Raw genomic sequence first — 19,564 nt, 5'->3', positions numbered from 1 at the left:
TAATTAGTAATGATCTGGATTTTGCAAGCTGAATATCGTTAGTTTTTTAATTACTAGAGCACATAACAAAATTTCTATTAAATACTCTCAAAATCAAATTTTCAAAAATCTTTTATGCATATATATTGTTAAATATCCATTGCGTACATCAGCTAATCACTTATTATAATAGACATATTTTAAGCTAAGATGTAATGGACACTCAAGAAAACGTGGACAATAATATCATTTAGCAACACTTCATGATTATGATTTTGAAGGCAAGCACACATTGGAGGTGAGAAGTGTCTACTACCAGTGGCGGATTCAAGATTTTTGTTCAGGAGGTTCGAAAAATAAAAATATAAATATGTAAATATGGGCTCTTTGAATTTTTTTGGATTTAAAACCACACTTTTGGCACATTTTTAAATTAAAAAATGCTTGAAAAACGTAACTGATTTTTTTAAATAAAAATAGACTAAAACTATAAAGGAAAACAAATAAATGTTGTTGCAAAGATTTGAACATTGGGCGTGCAACTTAATATTCAAGAGTCTTACCATTGAACCATCTATTTTTATTTGTTATTGAAAGCGTTCAAAATATATACATCTACAGAAATATAGAAAATTTACCTTATATATATCATATATCTTTTTGCCAAGGGTGTTCAGATGAATACCCTGGACCCAACGTGGGTTCGCCCCTGCCTACTAAATCAATTTTTCCACTAGTTACCTAGGGTGAAAGTTGTGATTAATTTAAGTAGTATTTACAAGTTTAATAACTCGTAATCATGATAAGCCCATGTACTCGAATTCTCAGACAAAATGTCCCCTTGATCGCCTGCAACTTTTGTAAAATGATCATCAACAAATTTAATTAGCTCTAGGCTAGCTTAAGTCAAAGTTTTTTTAAAGGAAAACTTTTACTCATTATCAATAAAATCTATGAAAGGAAAAATCAATCTTTTCTATTTTCTTAATTAATGTAAATATTTAATTTACATAAAATAAAAAAGTGAAACCTTACGGATTAATTTTTACGAATGAGGCCTTTCTTGTAATTAAATTCGCATTGGTTATACTTTAAATAGTTTTAACATATTAAGTATATATCATCTATAAGGTTAATAATTGGTTGCACAATATCTGAAAATTTGCAGCAAGAAAATGTCTCATCATGTAAATATATATTTCAAATATCATAAAATAAAGCGATGATTAGTCAATATTGTTTCTGTTATCCAGAATATCAACAAATTTATTATAAGCTTCATGATGTCCTTTTGATATATCGTTGTGAATAAGAATATTAGATTATTACAAATGATAAGCAAATACAATTATGATTAATTGTAATTGTATTTGCTTATGTCTGATCAACTTAAAAATTGAAAAACAATAAATTCATAAAATGAAAGTCATTACTCGCCTTTATATAAATTGTCTAAACTTATCAAGAATTGATTAATTACCTTGAAGTGGACGAAATTCAATTTTAAAGTCACGACTTAAGTTACGCCTTAAATTTGTAACTACTTTTTATATGTTATATTTATTTTGAAATTAAATCGATAAAGAATGCATATATATAGTAGAGCCTAATTAACGTATAATTGATAATTAAATATTGACATAATAACTGCAAATAAAGGAGTTATATTAGTAATATTAGATTGTAAGGTCCAAGTTAATCTATATAATAAATAGAAAAGTCATGACTATATAAAAAAGTCATTGCCTCATCCAAAAAGATAAGAAGAGAAACATTAAAAGAGTACTATATATATCGTGTTAAAGATAATTCAGTTTATACTTGTCAACATATATTGACTATCAAAGCTCATATAGATTAGCATCTTGTTAACTTTCACATATATCAAACAAAAAGTTCATATTTGTATAATATAGCAAACTTTGCATAATTGCGCTCCATAGCAAACATAAAAACTGTATAATTCGCTATACATATACAAGTGTATAATTCGCTGGCCTAAATTGTATATTCGCTGGCCTATTTCGCTGCAATTGTATAATTTGCTTTGCATATAGTTAAATCGAATTAAAATGTATGTATATTACATAATTATAAGTGTATAGCAAGAAGATATATGTAAACACAATATATACACTTCGCAATTATATAATTCGTTGGCCTTTTTCTCTGCAATTTTTGAAGTAAAATGTTTGTAAATTGTATAATTAAGTGTATAACACGAAGATATACATTTTTGCATGTGTATATACAATTTTCTCTCGCTTTATACAAAACAGAAACAGAATTATACACTTCTGTATATAAAGCGAGAGAGAATGGAGAGTGGCGAGCGAGATTCCTGGACGCTGGCAAATTTTTAGATAATGTTTGCTATAGAGCACAATTAAATCAAACCCTAGCTATTCCATTTAATTTAGATTATTAGTTTGCTATTTTATACAATTTCCCTACATAATATGCATGTTAATTAAAATAAATGAAATGATGTAGAAATAAATTTTAAAAAATAATTATTAGAATTTACAACACTGTTGCTTATATAATGATATGATATTTTCAATGAGCGGCCAATAAGCCAACTACAATATATAATGATATGATATTTTGAATTGGCCACTAAGCCAACTACAAATTGTGCAAAAAAATTGTAATAATATGATCATCATACGATCATTATGAAAAGAAAAATTATTACTTTGAGTTAACATCATGCTTGATTTTATTGTAAAAAAATTTGAATGAAGAAATTATAGTTTGGTTATGAATATGATCTATTACAAGAACTAAGAAGCTCTATTAATGTACGTATTTTTATATATAGTGATGATATAATATAACACGTTTTAAGACATTGATTTCTTCAAGAATTACTTTAGTTTCATAGGAGAGAGCTTTGACCATTGAAACGAAAAAATGAGAAATTGAATTGAATTGGCCATATATTTTGGTAAACGTAATAAACAAATGAAAACTGAACAATACTCAGCAAATTTTTGGTAAACGTCAAATCAATCTCCTGTGGAACATGATTAAGTTTTTGCTTTTCCTACAAAACACAAATTAAGTTTCTTAAACAAGTTTAGAGATGATAAAGACGGATTTCTAAAAGTACAAGTACTATACACACCATCAAATAAAATCATCTTAATTGTCGTTTTAGCTTTTTTTCACTTTCATTAACAATAATAAAAAGTACACTGTTTGATAAAGGTAGATTAATTTTTCCTCTTATACATTGTTCATATTTATTAATGTTAACAGTTGTCAACTTTAATTTTAAATTTCTAAAATGGAAATTATTTTAAAACAATTTCTTAAACTAAAACGACATTTAAGTACATGATGTTGATTAAATTTGAAGTTTAAAAAGGCAAAGGTCTTGCTAAAAGTTGCAATAATGACCAAGAATAAAGAACAAAAAAAAGAATAAAAAAATAGAGGGATACAAAAGTGCACTTTGATGAAAGTGAATTAAAACAGGGAGACAAATTTGTCTATTAGCAGACTAGTTTAGAAGAGAATAAAGGACATCATCACTTTATCATCTAGTTGGTCTTCCACTCTTGCAGTACAACACAGAAAAAGTAACCTTAATATTCTATGTTCAAGAAATCATGGTATCATAGCATCATTTGATTAGTGGAATAAAGATAATAATATTGAAATATTCCGTGAATCTAAAGATAATGAACAAATATCAAACTAGTGTAAAATTTCGTAGCTATTGCAAACACTAGACAAATATATAAAATTGAAAAATATACAACAGAAGTATTAAACTTGAATCTTAACATTATCCATAGCAGTACAAGAAATACAATCAGTTTCAAATATAAGAAAGGAAACATCAAAAAAATTAGCTTGATTGTCCATTTGGCTATGCTTGTATAGCAGCAGTACATGTTCTAAAAGAAGTACTAATGAAAATACAGGAAGATTTCCTGGTACTACAGGAAAACATAAAAGTATAAGCTGAAAATTACAACTATTTTTATCTCTAAGGACAATGGTTTCTACCTGTAAATCAACTAACATTGCCATTATTTATTTCTTTGTTTTGATAAAGGTCAGCTTGCACGTACCTCAACTACTCTCAAGGGGACCAGCTAGCTACCTCCCACAAGCCGTGGAATGATGAGATCATTGTTTTACACAAAAAGAGCAAATATGTGAAATTTATTCATCAGAAAACAGCTTCATCGGTAGAACCAGGCAAACCTTTAAGAACATCCCTCAACGCATAATAATGGCTATCACACTTGTGGGCAGAAATTATGTTATTTGAGAGCAGTATCCTCTGAAAATGCTCCCCCGAGTGTCTCTTCCAAAGTGTGAAACATTCCACACTGTTACCTTCCTTTCTTGCATTTGCATTCCTCTTCAAAATATAAAGAGTTCCGGGGACAAACAACTCAGCTTCGCCTTCCTGTCTCACAAGAGATGATGTATTGACTTTGGAGTTGGAGGTATCAGGAACACGTGGAACTGTAGACTCTGTACAGGTAACGTTAACATCTGAGTATGTTGAAAATATTGAAGTAAGGATGTCTTGAATCACATACCCCAGAGGCCCCGACAATTGACAAATAGGAAAGATTTGTGAGTGTAATGAAATGTAGAATTAGTACAAGCCATTCCAATGCTCATGAACATACCAGAGTGCTTAGTTTGGCTTCGTAATTTAGCATAATCAGCAAGTCTCCGAGCTACATCTTGCACAGAAGATACAACCTGCTTTGCATTTGTAAACAAGTCTACGACACCTCTCCAGTCTTCCTTCTGAAGAACACTCACCCTAGACAAGATAAAGAAGAAAACAAAATGTTAGTGAATATGATCTCCCTGCAATAGTTTATCCATTTTTATACTTTTCCTTCCATATCTCTTCAGTTACGTACATCAAAATGCTTATTTTTAATCTATGTGAACTTTTGACCCCCAAAAATCCTACAGGTGGTACAAGATAAAACCCAACAAAGAGGAAAAGAGAAAGAAGAAACAGAACTTGTCATTTCAACACACGGCAAAGCTAGGTCTTAAAGTCTCTCTGCACTTTCCCCAGAGCATTTCGTCGATTACTACGCCCTTCCTTGTGCCTTGATTTCTTTCTACTCTTTGTAGCAAAGCATTCTCATTCTCATTCTCTCTCTAGCTTATAATAATAAATAAGGTTCATGTTACCTCGCTATGGTTTTAAGAACTTCCGGTATTGGCCGGTAACATCACATGTGAATTTCGAAACCAAGCAAGCTACATCTCACAAACTTATACCATTAACTATAACTTCAGATGACTAAATCACTATTGCTTCTTCATTCCATTTCCTAGCCTCCTTCACTTCCTTCCCCAACCAAGATCTGCCACCTCATGTCCTATTGACTTAGGCTGCTAGAATTCACTGCAGAAGCAATATCAGAATCAATGGACAATGGGACAGTTGTGCCAATTTGAACTTCTAAAAGGTAAGGTTAATAATAATTCACAATTAACATCATGTAACGCACTGAACTACTTGACACAACACACACACTATCCACCCCTCAAAGCACTAGAAGGAAAGAGAACAAAAGCTACTGCATCGCAGTTTTCATGAAAAATTCTGGACAAATTACAACGAACAAGAGAGTAAATTGCTGGTGTTGCAAAGAAGACTAAGGTTATCCGGAAACTAGAGATCCTTATGTAAGCTAAGAAAGGAGTTGTAAGGGGTGGGAAAAAGGCAAAACACCATTTTGCAGACCCCATCAATTGTTTCTCGAAGTTCATACTTAAGTCAAAGTCATTCTGACTTCCATATACTATAGCAACTAGCAAGAAGTAGTTGGTTCTAGAACTTTTAGAATTATAAATGCTGAAAGGAAAGAGAGAAGAAATAGCAGCAGGAATGAGTTACTGAAATATAACCTATTAATTGCATGATATGCAAGTACATTTATATGCAATCTAGGGCCACAGATATCAGGTTTAATGCAACACCAGCACAATAATTGAGAAAGAACCAAGGACCACTCTTAACATTACATTTGCTTACCAGTTAGTTTGAAGAATTTCATTCCTAAGCCTTGTGAGAGAGGCGATACTTAACCTAGGTATTATATCATCCTGCACCACAAAACACAGTGGAATTCCAGCAGTCAATCAATATGCACTTCAATAAGAACCTAGTTGGAAAACATAGCAAAAGTTGATAAAAACAAAAATCTGAGGAAAGTACTCTGCTGTTGATTCATTATTAAAATATCTTGAGAAGGAAAAAAAAAGAAAAAAAAGGGTCTGTATGGATTAGTTACTGACCTGCATTACCACTGTTGTGACATATTCAGAGCAACTTTCGGCGAGTTCTCTAGAAACACATGGTGGCGTAGCATATCCAACTGCAGAAACAATATCAGGACTAAAACCAAGTTCTCGGGCCGACATATTTCGAAGCATGATAGCCAGCAACGAAGCTGTTGCACCTCCAAGGGAATGACCAACAAGCCTTAACCTAAATCCCTGTGGATGAATTAGTCGTGCTGAATGGAGATATAAAAGTGGTTTACATACACATGAAAACTACTCCATGATTTTTATTTCTTGTTTTTCTTTCCTCCTTGGTGAGTCAGAGTGAAGAAAACAAATTGCGAATGAAAAGATGTCCACCTTGTGTTTTTCAAGGCAGTTCCTTATGGTGCCCATCTCATGAGTAAGGAACCAACGAGCAGCCTCAGAAGTTCCGAAGTGAGTGGAGTAACCCTCGAGTGTGATTTCTTCATGACTTGAAGAAACAATATCAGTTATAAGATCATATACTGTATGAGTTCCACGTATCCCAAGAACTACAAGTTTTTTCCGCTTGTCAATTCCTATATAATATCCAGGCCTTAACACACTGGAATTTTTTATGAATTTGACGACATTACTTTCCCGGAGCATACAATTCCTTGAAAGTGCTGCAGTGCAATCTTTATAAGAACCCTTAGCCAGTTCAGTGTGGTAGATGAGATCTTGAACCTAATCAGAAAAGCTTATCTTGTTAGAGTCACGAATAGCAATACGAAAGAGTTAAACTTTGAGAAGGCAGGCTTATTCAGAATCCAAACGCTTAATAAGGTTCTAGTATTTACAATCAAATCAGAGTATATCTGTTCACCCTTAACATCCTCAATAGGACTGGTGGATGCTTGCTGAAGATATATTAGATATAGGCCTATGGTAAGATCAGTGAGACTCCAATCCTGAAGTCCCAATTTACTACGTTGAATGCTGGCAAATATCTCTGCAAGAGATTTATTGGTCGGTGGAAGTTTGTCTCCATTTCCATTTCCTGCAAAGAATTGATTCAGCCTTCACAACTGGTAATAGTTTTGGTAAGACGCAAAAGCATTCCTCCTAAACTTGAGATCGAATTTGAACTACAGTACAGATCAAACCAATTACTTAAAATCTATCCTGCACTTTTTAAATCATTTTGCAGATTATCAAATATGATCCTAAGGACCTGGAATTACTTTTCGTTAAATCAGCCTTCACAACTGGAGCTAGTTTTGGTAAGACGCAAAAGCATCCCTCCAAAACTAGAGATCGAACTTGAACTAGAGTACAGATTAAACCAATTACTTGAAATCTATCTTGAACTTTGAATCTTTTCTCAGATTAACAATATGATCCTAAGGACCTGGAATCACCCCACCCCACCCCCCACCCCCAAAACACCAATATGTGATAATGATTTTTAAGAAGGATCTGCATGTCAGCCGACTGGTTCCAGAACTTAAAGCAAGATGTGAATTCAATTAATCAAGTATCCATGCCAAGTTGATTGAATCCATTTGTTTTAGATCGATAAATACAATTGCAACCAGCGTGTTAAAAGCGACAGATGAATTCTAAACATCCTATACGTAGTTGTAAGGAGGTCAAACAACAAGTAGAAACCACAGCAAAAATTGATTTATATTAAATATCCACAGCAACAAACTAGTTGAGGTATGTCCTAGTTCATTCTAAATGTATGACATAGGCGGTTCCCCCTTTGCAACATGACATTGCTCTATAGGTCCAAACTCTCGAAGCTACTATAGGAATGGAGCATCATAGAGAAACATCAATGCCTTGTAATAGTGGAGGTTACACAAACCTGTTGACAAAGCCCATCTGCAGAGTTGGACCGCAGGTTCAACAGCTTTAGAGAGCCAATCAAGCTCAAGTTTCCACTTATTATCATGAAAATCGCCATCATCAATATCATATTTACTGCGCTCTCGACCATTGCTTATGCTCTTCTCTTCAGGCTTATGACCATCTGTGTTTGAATAATTTGACTGGCACCGGTTAAGAATGTTGTAGACAGATCTCTGGTTGGAGACATGTTTCCTTGAGATACCACTACTGAATTCTGCCAGATACAATTACAATTATCTTTAAAATGATTCGAAAGATTAGATATTTTAAATTAATGGAACAAACAATAAAATACCAACAGATCATTTATCCAGCACATCTAACTAGTTTTCACTTCTGTAACCTTTTCACTTACCCACAAGCCTCCCCATTCAACTGTGTACATACTATATAAGTGTAATTTTCTGTTTCTAACGATGGAAAAAAAAAGGCAGATATGTATCTAATCAAAATTTTGCTTCGGACCGTGGATTTTATTCTTATGCATAACAGTAGAAATGTCAATCTTTTTTCCGTAATTCATTTTGTTTTGGTTAACAGGGGTACCCATTCTATCCGAAACAGCCTCTCTACCTTGTAGAAGTAAGGTCTACATACACACTACCCTCCCTAAACCCCACTTTGTGAGATTACACTGGGTATATTGTTGTTATCTGGTCGCAAACCACACAGAAGAGGTAAATTGCACTGGGCAAAGTGTGTTGGGACGAACTCCCAACTGTCTTTCTTCCCCAATACCTTTATCAGCTGATTTATCAACCAAACAAGTAATCAATCAATAATTACACCACTACCTGTAGCTAGTGTCAGATATGTGAACCCTATATATCTTCAGCTCTATTTCATCTGTCGAAGATCATAGAATGCAGAAAATGAACCAAAAAAAGATTTTTTTTTCTAGTCATGCTCAATCCCATAAATTGACGCAGCTGCCATTAGATGTTAGGTTTTGGAGAGGAAGAAATGCAGAGAGCTAAACTTCAGAAACCCAAAGAAAAACAAAAATTGGGAACATAAGGGGTAGTTAAACTGACCTATGTTGTTGAGAAAACGCTTCAGAGATCGATTAGCCATCAATTTCAATGCACCCACAATAACAGCCTCACCCAAAAGTGCGAGAATGAAGAAAAAGAAGATATCTTTGTACTCTAGAATGGAATAAAATTGTTTGTAAGAATATGAGAGTAATTTTTTTTATATATATATATAATTGAGAATCATAGGCGGTGGAGTTTCGACGCTGCACTGGGTGCAGCAAATTGGGGCGGATCGTCAAAAATTGGTATTCAAAACTCGAATAATGAAGGTTGGAACACTCCACTAAATCACATAGCTAATAAGAAAAACCTATTTCATTTTGTAATTTCTCGTTTAATATTAATAACGTATTTAAATATGTTTTAGAGAAATTTTCAATTATATAATGATATGTTTAAAATTAAAGATTCTTCATTTACCCTTAATTCACTCCTCTTCCAGATATGACAATGTTCAAATCGTAGATTTGCAGGGAGTGAAGACTTTATCGGGCTGCCTTTTGTTTTAGCATTAGAACGAATTTGACCCAAGCAAATTTGAATTTTACATAGCATACACTAGTTCCTATGTTTTCAGGAGTGGTACTTTTTATTGTCATCGTGTGATTTTCCGAACACTAGGTATAATTTGAGATGAGTTTATTTAGGGCCCGTTTGGCCATAAATTTCCAAATAATATTTGGAAAAAATTTGGCAAATAATGTTTGTCCATACAATTTGTCATTATTTGGCAAATATCTCAAATTTCCAAATACTAGTTTTTTCTAGTATTTGGGCCAAATATCATTATTTGGGATATTTTAAAAATTAAAATTTTATCCCAATCTTACAAAAACACCCTCTCTAGTATTTGCTTGCGTTGTATTACATCATTTTTTACGTGAACACCAAAATAGTGATGAAATATTTAGTGAATATTAAATAATGATATGATTGTTGATGAAAATTATTAAAAATTGGTTTTAGGTAACGAAGTCATGTACTTTATCTACTTCACGATGTATGGAATAATTCTTGTTGCACTCACTCCAAATTACCACATTGCTTCAGTGTCATGGACATTATTTGTTATTGTTGTAACTAACATTCAATTGACTTGTAATACAAACTTTTAGTTAGTTTTGATAGTTTTTAAAACTTGTGTGTATAAATCATATTTTTCTAAAAAGGTGAAATATATTTCCCAAATTTTATGGCCAAACACATGGTACACAAATTTTCACTCAAATAATATTTACCAAAAATATTTGAGAATCTATGACCAAACGCTAGCTTAGAGTACTAGGAGTAGTGAGGATTCTTATAGTAGAAACTAAAACAATTGAGACTGAGATCTTTTATCTTGACTTTGGTCTCTTGACACCAGAATGGCCAGATGATACTGTCATACATACATACTTCGCCCTATCCGTCATCTCATTTGATCATATGACTAGAAGTGACTGATATGTATCCGTTAGAGGTGAGCGAGTCAGACCCCTCTTTTAGTAGACTAAATTATGAATATTCATGACGATATGACTGCCAAGGCTCTTGCTTGCAGAAAGGAAAATATGACCAAGGTCAGAAAAATCCTGCTGGACTTACTTTCAGAAACCTTGCAGAGATGGACGGATACTATTGACACAATTTGGCTTCACATATAGCTTAGCACCTTAATTGTGAGACCGTAATTACTAGATTTTCTTGATCTGGGAATGAATCAGTACTATATATCCTTTTTTAATATTTCTCCGACCTTCAGAGGCTTTGGCCTAGTGGTAAAGACCACAACGAGTGATGAGTGGGCTAGGTGTACGTCATGGATTTAATAAATAATATGTCTCGCTTGACAAAAAAAATAAGAAAAAAATTATTGGGGTGGCAAGTAGAAACAAACTTGTTGTGTATTCCTTGTAATGGAATCTGATTCGTTTCAACAGCATTAATTTTTTATTAATTGAAATAAAGCAATTTGGCTAGAAAAATCCAAACATCAAATCCTTTAATAATCGAATAAATATGATCATAGACTTATGTGAACTATTAGAAAGTGTAGGTACAACAATATCTGATTGATCCAATGGAAAATAATTTAGTGTCAAACTGGTGCAAAAATGTACAAACTTTGCCTGAAAGTTACATATTCCCAGAAGATGAAAGACCTGGAGAACCTATTGTTCCTTTAAGTGGTAGCAGTCCAATTATAGACTTGACTACTCATCAACATGACCAAGCTCAACAAATAATTAAAGCCAGTCAGGATTTTGGCTATTTTCAGGTTTTATAATTTCCTCTCTTCGATCTTTCTCTCGAGTTAAATTATACTGATATCGTAAATGTTACTTATATAACAACATTTAATTTGATTTTGTGAAAAACAGGTAATCAACCATGGGATTTCAGAAACATTATTGGAAGAGACAGTAGATGTGTTGAAAGAATTTTTTGAGATGCCAGCTAAAGAGAAAGCAAAGTACTACTCAGTTGACCCAAATAGCAAATGCAAACTCTACACAAGCACTATGAATTACTCCAATGAAGATAAACATTATTGGAGAGATGCTTTAGCACATCATTGTCATCCTATTCAACATTTCTTGCCTTTTTGGCCAGAAAAACCAACTCGTTATCGGTAATTTCCTCTATCCTCTTTTTTTTTTTTTTGGTCGTGTGAAATAAAGGTCAAAGTTTATGGTCTCTTTACCTTAGATTACAGTTTAAAATTACATATTAATGTTGCCTCTTTTGGGGCTCCAACTAATCTAGATTCGTGTCAAATAAGAGCTCCAATGAATTTTATTTGCCCTATCACAACCCTTGGTGACACGAGATAACATAAACATAGGGTAATTTTAAAGCAATAGTTCAAATAGAGGGACAAATTTCACCTAGTTTTTTTTGATTGACCAATTTTATGTGACAATTAATATAGTGTAATTTTTTCCATTATACCTAATTTGTTTCCTAAAAACAAATTCCAGAGAAGTGATTAGTGCATATTCAATTGAAACAAGGAAGCTAATCACAAAGATTTCAGATGTGATTAGTGAAGGATTAGGACTTGAAAAGGGGTATTTTGGAGGTGAATTAAGCAAAGTTCAAATGCTATTAGTGAACTGTTATCCTCCATGTCCTGATCCAAATTTGGCACTTGGAATGCATAGCCATTGTGACCCAAATTTGTTCACAATTTTGCTTCAAGACAATGTTTGTGGCTTACAAATTTTCAAGGATGGAAAATGGATTGCTGTGGAACCAATTCCTAATGCATTTGTGGTCATCATTGGTTGTCAATTACAGGTAAATATTCAAGTTATTATATACGTTGGTATCGTTAGCTTTTAAATTTATTTCTAACTGTAGATCGATAACTTGTCTTATTTTCCAGATTATCAGTAACAATAAGCTAAAAAGTGTGATTCATCGAGCAGTGACAAATTCAAAAGAAACTCGAATTTGTGTTGGTAATTTTGTGATTCCTTCTTCAGATTGTCACATTGAACCTGCAAGTGATTTGGTTAATGGAACAACAAATATTCCAGCATACAAGCCATATCAGTACAAAGAGTTCTTGCACACCTATGCAACAAACCATGGAGATTTTGAAGCTGTACTTCAGTCTTACAAGCTCTAATTAAAAAGCTTAATTATGTATGTGTGTGACTATATATATCGTTTGCAATAAAATATATTTCTACACAATGTATATAATATAATAAATAAACATATTTTAACTCCAACTAAATTGATATTTATGTTATGCAAGCATAGTCACTTAAAAATTAACTAAGTAAACACATAAGGTAAGATGACCATCAACGGATAAAAACCTCTTATTATTATTATATCGTTTTTATGCTTTAATCAGGCCTACATTCGTAGTTGAATGATATCGATGAAGATTGGCTTTTTCAGGGGACTGGCCTCTTTCCCTGAAGCAAATCATGAGATTCAAAAGAGTGAGAAGGAAATTTTTATTACAATTCAAAATAAAATTATACTCATCCATTTTAAAGTAAGTCAGAGGGTAATAAGCGTTAAGTATAGGTGTGTACGAAATTGGGTAATAGAATATTGTTAGTTTTGGAGGCATTTGACGATTTTCTATTAAATAATTCCAAAAGATCAATTACACATTTTTTTTCAGTTTGCTTTGGACTATTATATGAATAATTTCCATCTAATTCAACAATTGTCCTCAAATATCTTTTGCGCATTTCTTTATTTTAATTCTTTTGTCGATTCTGTAGAAGAATCGCATAGTAATTTAGACTCTGGTGTTTTTTTATAATATACTATTAAATGCTCATAACACGAGTGAAATGAAACTGATCAATTTTTCAAAATTAGTGTTGCTAGTCTATGTTCAGACAGAATATATATTTAACTCACATTGTTACAAAAATCTATCATGAGAATCTATAAGATCCTGTGTTTGAAATTTCATCGTCACATGTTTGGCTTGTGAAAAAAAATCAAATTAAGCATACGTGTTTAGATATTTATTTGTTTTCACGCTTATGTTAAAAAAATTGTGTAAATATACCTTTAGGTACAATATTAGACTCTAAATTTAATATCTGTTCTTATATGGTCCGTTCTAACAAATAAAACATTAAAAACTAGAGGAATATAAATCCAAAATGTTCAACAATGTTATACTAATGATAGCTATTTTGATGAACAACTTAGTATTAGTTTCTGCCTTAATTTCTAAAAGCTATGTGAACATATTTTAGGGTATATATGAAACCAGGAATTTTTGCAAAAAATGCAAGATAAAATTATATTTAATGAAAATTTAGTAAATTGAGCGGTTCTTTTTATAGTTGAATCAATTTCTCAAAAAGATATTTCTAAACAAGAGTGATACTGATCAAATACTTCTTATCTTTTGCTATATCAATGCAACCTTACACGTAAAAATTTTGAAAATTAATAAATTTCATGATTAATACGAACTTATAAAATCAGTGAATTCAAAATGCGATAATATATTTATATACATTGCTAAATTGTCAACGAAAAACTTTGAAAGTTGAGTTGCTTTTTAATTGGTGGGACAAATATCGTACTAAAGATTATAGATATGGCTTTAGTTGTTGTAAAGGTAATGAAAAAGCAGACATATATCATTTCGTAGTAACAATTATTGAGCTGCTTCATTATATAATATGGTTTCAGCCATGTTCACGTGATAATCTTTTTCATTTAAACTGTAAGTAAATTAAAAAAAAATTCAATTCTTTTGTGCTTCACGTGAAATGTAATTGCTCTTAAAATGTAAAGTCAACTCACATAACATGAGAAATTTTAATAAGTCAGTTGGACGATTTTGAGCACTCAATTTGTCGATGAAGATTTGATTTTTTAGCCTATAATTTTTCTCTCTTCTTTCGATCGCCTATCCAAATTTAAAAAGAAAAATTCCACGTTACATGCATGGTTATTTTACCTTAAGAAAAACAATTCCATAAAAATAGGTTAAGAAAACTATTCATTTATGATTTCTTAGAAAGCAGGTAAATGAGAAAATAAACGATTAATATAGGAAGAAGAAAAGATTATTAATTTATAGGGATGAATATGCATGACCAAATATTAGTATCCGTGCTTATATTATAAGATCTTTTAAAATTTTATTTATATTATAAGATCTTTTTTCTGCAATTAAAAAAAATTGCATTTGTTTTTGGTCCACTACAAAAAAAAAAAACATTCAATGATGTTTGATTAATTATGGGTTACCCAATCTTTACTCTCGACTTAAAGTTAAAAAGATAAAATAACACAATGTAAAATATATTATTTTACTATTTTGGCTAAATATTTTTACCAAAAGAATATTTCTTTAATGGTAGTATGATCGTTTGAAAAAATAAATCTAATAAAAGTTGTGATCTTTTCCACGAAGATTATGGTTTAGCTATAGTGTGGATTCAAAAATTCTTGTAATTATCTCCGAATTAATGTTGAGATACAGTTTGAATTAAAAGTTAAGTGACAAACCTAAGTATTTAGGTGTATGTTAAAGTAGACAGTACACAAGACCTACAAATACTATTAGAGCAAATGGGAGAACCTACGAATTAAAGGCGCTAAGTCCCATGAAATTAAATAGTTATGGAGGTATATGATACCCATAACGTAAGCTAAGATTTTAATGAAGAGATGTATATATTAACATTATAAATAAAAGAGGAAAGTTTAAAATCAACTATTGAGATAAGTAATTGTTCCTGTGGAACAATTAGAGCTGTCAAAAAGGATCAGCTCAGTCCCGATCCGTCCAAGTCTCACAGGCCAAGAAATTTGAAGGGGTAGGAATTAGAATGACTTGAAAATGTTCAATCTAACCCAACCTTAGAATGGTGCGATAGCCCTTCCTTTTCTTTTTTTTTCATTTTTTTCTTTTCAAACTTATAATTTTATAATATCAAGAAAATGAAAAAAAAAATTCAAATCAAATATAACTAACAATGTGTTATTTTAATAACACTAACTAAAAATTAATATAATTAACATATATCTCGCATATCAAATACGCTAGCGAGATAAAAGAAAATGACAAGCAATAAGTAAACACCCGTATTATGTCATACGTCATTCACCTATGCTTATATGTGACATTTTCAGTTAATGTGGTGTGCACTTACCTATATAGAATAAAACATACATTACAATAATTAAATGCTAAAATTTAGTTTTAAAAAAATATTTCTTTTATAAAAAAATAAAATTATTTTCTCATAACCCAACCTCACCCCAAAATTCTTAAAATTATTTTTAAAAATAAATAAATTATCCAACACCATTGAGTATCCCCACCCCCCGCAACCTCCAAAAATATTTTTAAATTTTTATCATACCCTTCTCTCCTAAAAAAACAAAATTAAAAGATTTTCTTTGAAAAAGGATGAATAGTGAGGTGTGAGGCCAGGAGTAATGCGTAGAGGATGAGGTGGGGTAATAAGAAAAGATAAATCTTTTGAAAAGAAAAAAACGTTTTTTTATCTTCTTAAATTGCTAAATTCTTAATATTCAATTAGTAGATGTTCTTTAAATACTTTTTCTATTAAATATATTTATATGTACAATATGTCACTAATTAGAAAATTTTATATATATACACAATGGCATGAGAGGGTGTTATTGAATTCACTTAGACAAATAAACGAGTATTTTTAAGATTATTATTGAGTTTTATTTGTGTTAAATTTCTTACCATAAATAGGTTTTCCTTGTAGGAAAAGGTTTTAGATTGACTAATCCTTTTCTCGTAGAAAAAGGTTTAGGACTCTATAAATAGAGGCATGTTCCTTCTAACTTAATCAGCATTCACAATGTAGTCTTAAGGGCCTTGAGAGTTTTGGTTAGAGGGAGAATTTGTGGGTCACAAACTTGATACGTTATCACTTGTGTGAACCTCCCATATATTCCGAGTGAATTGGTTGAGGTTGTTTCCCTCTGTATTTTGTACTCTCATATTTATATCTCATCTCCTTTGTGGACGTAGGTCGATTGACCGAACCACGTTAAATTTTTGTGTCTTTTGATATATTTCTCGTTGTCTTCTTACTCGTGGTCTTTCGAGGTTTGCATTACTAGCTTCCGTGTTACACCTACTTATTTACGATCCTAACAATTATCACTTATCAATAATTTAAGAATTAAAGTAATAATTCATGCTAAAATTTTCAATACTTTTATCTCAAGATAATATTTTAAAATGGAAGATAATTTTTCTTATTACATATACACGCGGCAACACGAAATTGAAAGTCAGCCAGTTACATGAGCTGCTGCTCGTACAATTAGTCACATGAAACACGACCCGTCTTAATTTATGATTTCTTATTTGATTAGACACAAAAAATAAAAGTAAAAATGATATTAAATTTGTGACATTTTATAATTCTATACAATATTTTTAAAAATAAATATTTTAAGGTATAGCGGAGCATGTTTTTGGCATGTCTCAACATAGTAGTGACCACATATGCTACAAGTGATGGAAAATTTATTACTTTGTTCAATATTAAAAAAAAATTATATATATGTATAAATAACATATCAAATGAAAATAAAATTCTATTTTTATCTTTTATTCTCAATATTAATCATTTATTTTCTAAATTTTTTCCCTATATAAGTATTGTAATAGAAAAAATATCTTTTAAAAATGGTACATAATTCAACTAGAAAAATAAATTTTTAAAGGAAGACAAATAAAAGTTTGAAGAAAAAAATATGGATTGTAATTAATAGCATATACACAAACAGGGAGAGGATGTAACTCTTATTACGAAGATTTATAGAAAGTTAGTATCGTTCGATATCAAATATAAATACGAGAGATATTAAAAACACAATAACATTTGAGTTAAACCTATATTTTAAGAATTATTACAAGTTTGCGCTAATAATCTTAAATATTGGAATCATATATGTAATTCAGGTATTTCTAAAAATATACATCGTTTCTGTATAAAAATATTTGAATATGATTATAAAAAAAGATTTGAGACTAATTTTGCTATATTGGATGTGTTAATATATTTTTTATCATAACAATCAAAAAAAATATTACTCCAATAATATTATTATAAAAAAATTTAACGTTGTAAATCTCGAATTCGTTAAATAGACTTGATTTCAGAAAATAGAAGGAAAAAAATGTCAGTATGTCGTTCACATTATGAATGTGTTTGCAGAGTTTCTTTTTCTGCATTAATTTGTTTGTCCTTTTTCAACTCTCATTCAGTTGTAATTATCGATGCCTAAAAGAGTGGAAAATAAAAATTAAAACAAGTGGTTAGAGAACCTGGACCAGTTTTGTCTACAAGTTATTGTCCATTCATTTTCTCTGGTATTGATAAATATTTTCTATTATCTTTGAAAAAATTAGATATATTAATTATCTCTTATCTAATGAGTTTATAGGTCAGATAAATTTATGTGAAGTTGTGATTCAAAGTTAAGTCTGAAATCAAAGAGAAATATCAATTGAAGCAAGTTGGTACAATATCACCAACAAGGTCACTGACTTTTAAGGGGTTGTTTGGTAGGGAGTATTAGGAGACATAGTCCAAGTATTATGTATGGTATTATTTAATATTATATTTGATAAAAAATTTGGGTCTATGTATTATCAATCTAGGGATTAGTTATGCACCCTACATGGCATTAGAGGGTGTATAACTAATACCTTCCATTTGGTGGTATCAACTCTAATATCATGGACTATTCTAGGTAAAGATAAAAATACCCCTTAAATCCTTTTAAAATTTTGTGTTTTTTTTTATTTTATATTTTATATTTATACTAATAAAGTTATTTAAATAAATTAGCTTACAAAATTTATTATTTAGATATAATTTTTTGTTTCTAAAATATGAATTACTTAATCTATTTATTATTAATATAAAATATTATAATCCGACTAATATGTTAATGTTGATGTATGAATCAATTATTAAGTAAAATATTGTCTCTTAATGAAAATTCATTAAACATTACACAAGTAGTCTAAAACAAGAGTGTGTGTGTATATATATACACACACATCTCAAGTAAAAAAATAGTTTAATTTATTTTTCTATATTTATTTTATATTTTTATTTTATTTTATGATAGAGAGTTTTTAAAAATTTATTGATACAAAACAAAGTTTAATAATTTTCTCTATAATCATTATAGTTGTGTGACCTTTTGAGTTATTAACTCTAATTTATTAAGATGACAATTATTTACTCTCAAATAATTTAAGTGAGAAAACAGTGAACATGACAATAAAAAATTTATTCTCCTAACCAGTTAAAATGTTACAAAAAAATAATATTCTCCGCTAATTATCTATTTTGACTCAATTACATGAAATACAAAATCTCATAATAACTCTGGGGTATAATTAGAAAGTTTTTTAAAAAAAACTTTTAAACCACACACAAAATTAGATAAGAAACAATGAACCAAACACTTGATAAAAATAATCCATGCATTACTAATTATTGCATTGCTAATCCCTGCACTGCAAATCCCTACATTATTAGTCGTTGCATTATTCATTTTTGTACCAAACGACCCTTACGCGTGAACAAATCATGTTATGTGTTAATTGTCCTTCGTTCACTTTTTTTTAAAAAATAGTTTGGGATGTCTTCTTTCCGTTAAATCAGTGTTTTAAATTGTATTTTTGTATTTGGTCTACAACAAAAATTACATATTTATGCATTATTAGTTATTGTATGAAGTAGTATGGTAACACTTCTAGAAAATATGAATGGTCTCTGCTTATATGATTGACTGTAAATATTGAAAAAGTATACTAACTTAAAATAATTCAGTTTTTTTTCAAAAAAAAAAAAAAAAAGAAAAAACCTTCAATTATTTAATTCGAT

The 19,564-nt window shown here is 30.6% G+C and overlaps 2 protein-coding genes across 4 annotated transcripts; one reads left to right on the top strand and one right to left on the bottom strand.

Annotated features, from left to right (window-relative positions):
* Nucleotides 1–3,754: 3,754 nt before the first annotated feature.
* LOC101260059 (uncharacterized) lies at nt 3,755–9,631 on the bottom strand. 3 transcript variants are annotated; one of them, XM_004242309.5, is made up of 8 exons: nt 9,180–9,631; nt 8,102–8,359; nt 7,089–7,288; nt 6,625–6,975; nt 6,277–6,477; nt 6,014–6,084; nt 4,638–4,777; nt 3,755–4,476 (listed from the first exon to the last, which is right to left on the bottom strand). In XM_004242309.5, the coding sequence occupies exons 1-8, from the start codon at nt 9,217–9,219 to the stop codon at nt 4,166–4,168; spliced, it is 1,572 nt and encodes a 523-aa protein (XP_004242357.1). In that variant the 5' UTR covers nt 9,220–9,631; the 3' UTR covers nt 3,755–4,165. The 3 variants fall into 3 exon arrangements, with proteins under 3 accessions (XP_004242357.1, XP_010323059.1, XP_010323060.1); XM_010324757.4 differs by having other exon boundaries at nt 3,755–4,530; nt 9,180–9,530; XM_010324758.4 differs by having other exon boundaries at nt 3,755–4,497; nt 9,180–9,503.
* An 880-nt stretch (nt 9,632–10,511) lies between these two features.
* LOC101260354 (hyoscyamine 6-dioxygenase) lies at nt 10,512–12,904 on the top strand. Its single transcript, XM_004242310.4, has 4 exons — nt 10,512–11,442; nt 11,546–11,796; nt 12,146–12,464; nt 12,553–12,904. Exons 1-4 carry the CDS (start codon nt 11,245–11,247, stop codon nt 12,796–12,798), a joined length of 1,014 nt encoding a protein of 337 aa, XP_004242358.1. The 5' UTR covers nt 10,512–11,244; the 3' UTR covers nt 12,799–12,904.
* The last annotated feature ends 6,660 nt before the right edge of the window (nt 12,905–19,564 follow it).

The sequence above is a fragment of the Solanum lycopersicum genome, chromosome 6 (assembly GCF_036512215.1).
Source record: "Solanum lycopersicum chromosome 6, SLM_r2.1".
Classification (NCBI taxonomy): domain Eukaryota; kingdom Viridiplantae; phylum Streptophyta; class Magnoliopsida; order Solanales; family Solanaceae; genus Solanum; species Solanum lycopersicum.
Note: the sequence above shows the minus strand (reverse complement) of the source record. Positions and strands in the feature narration are given on the sequence as shown.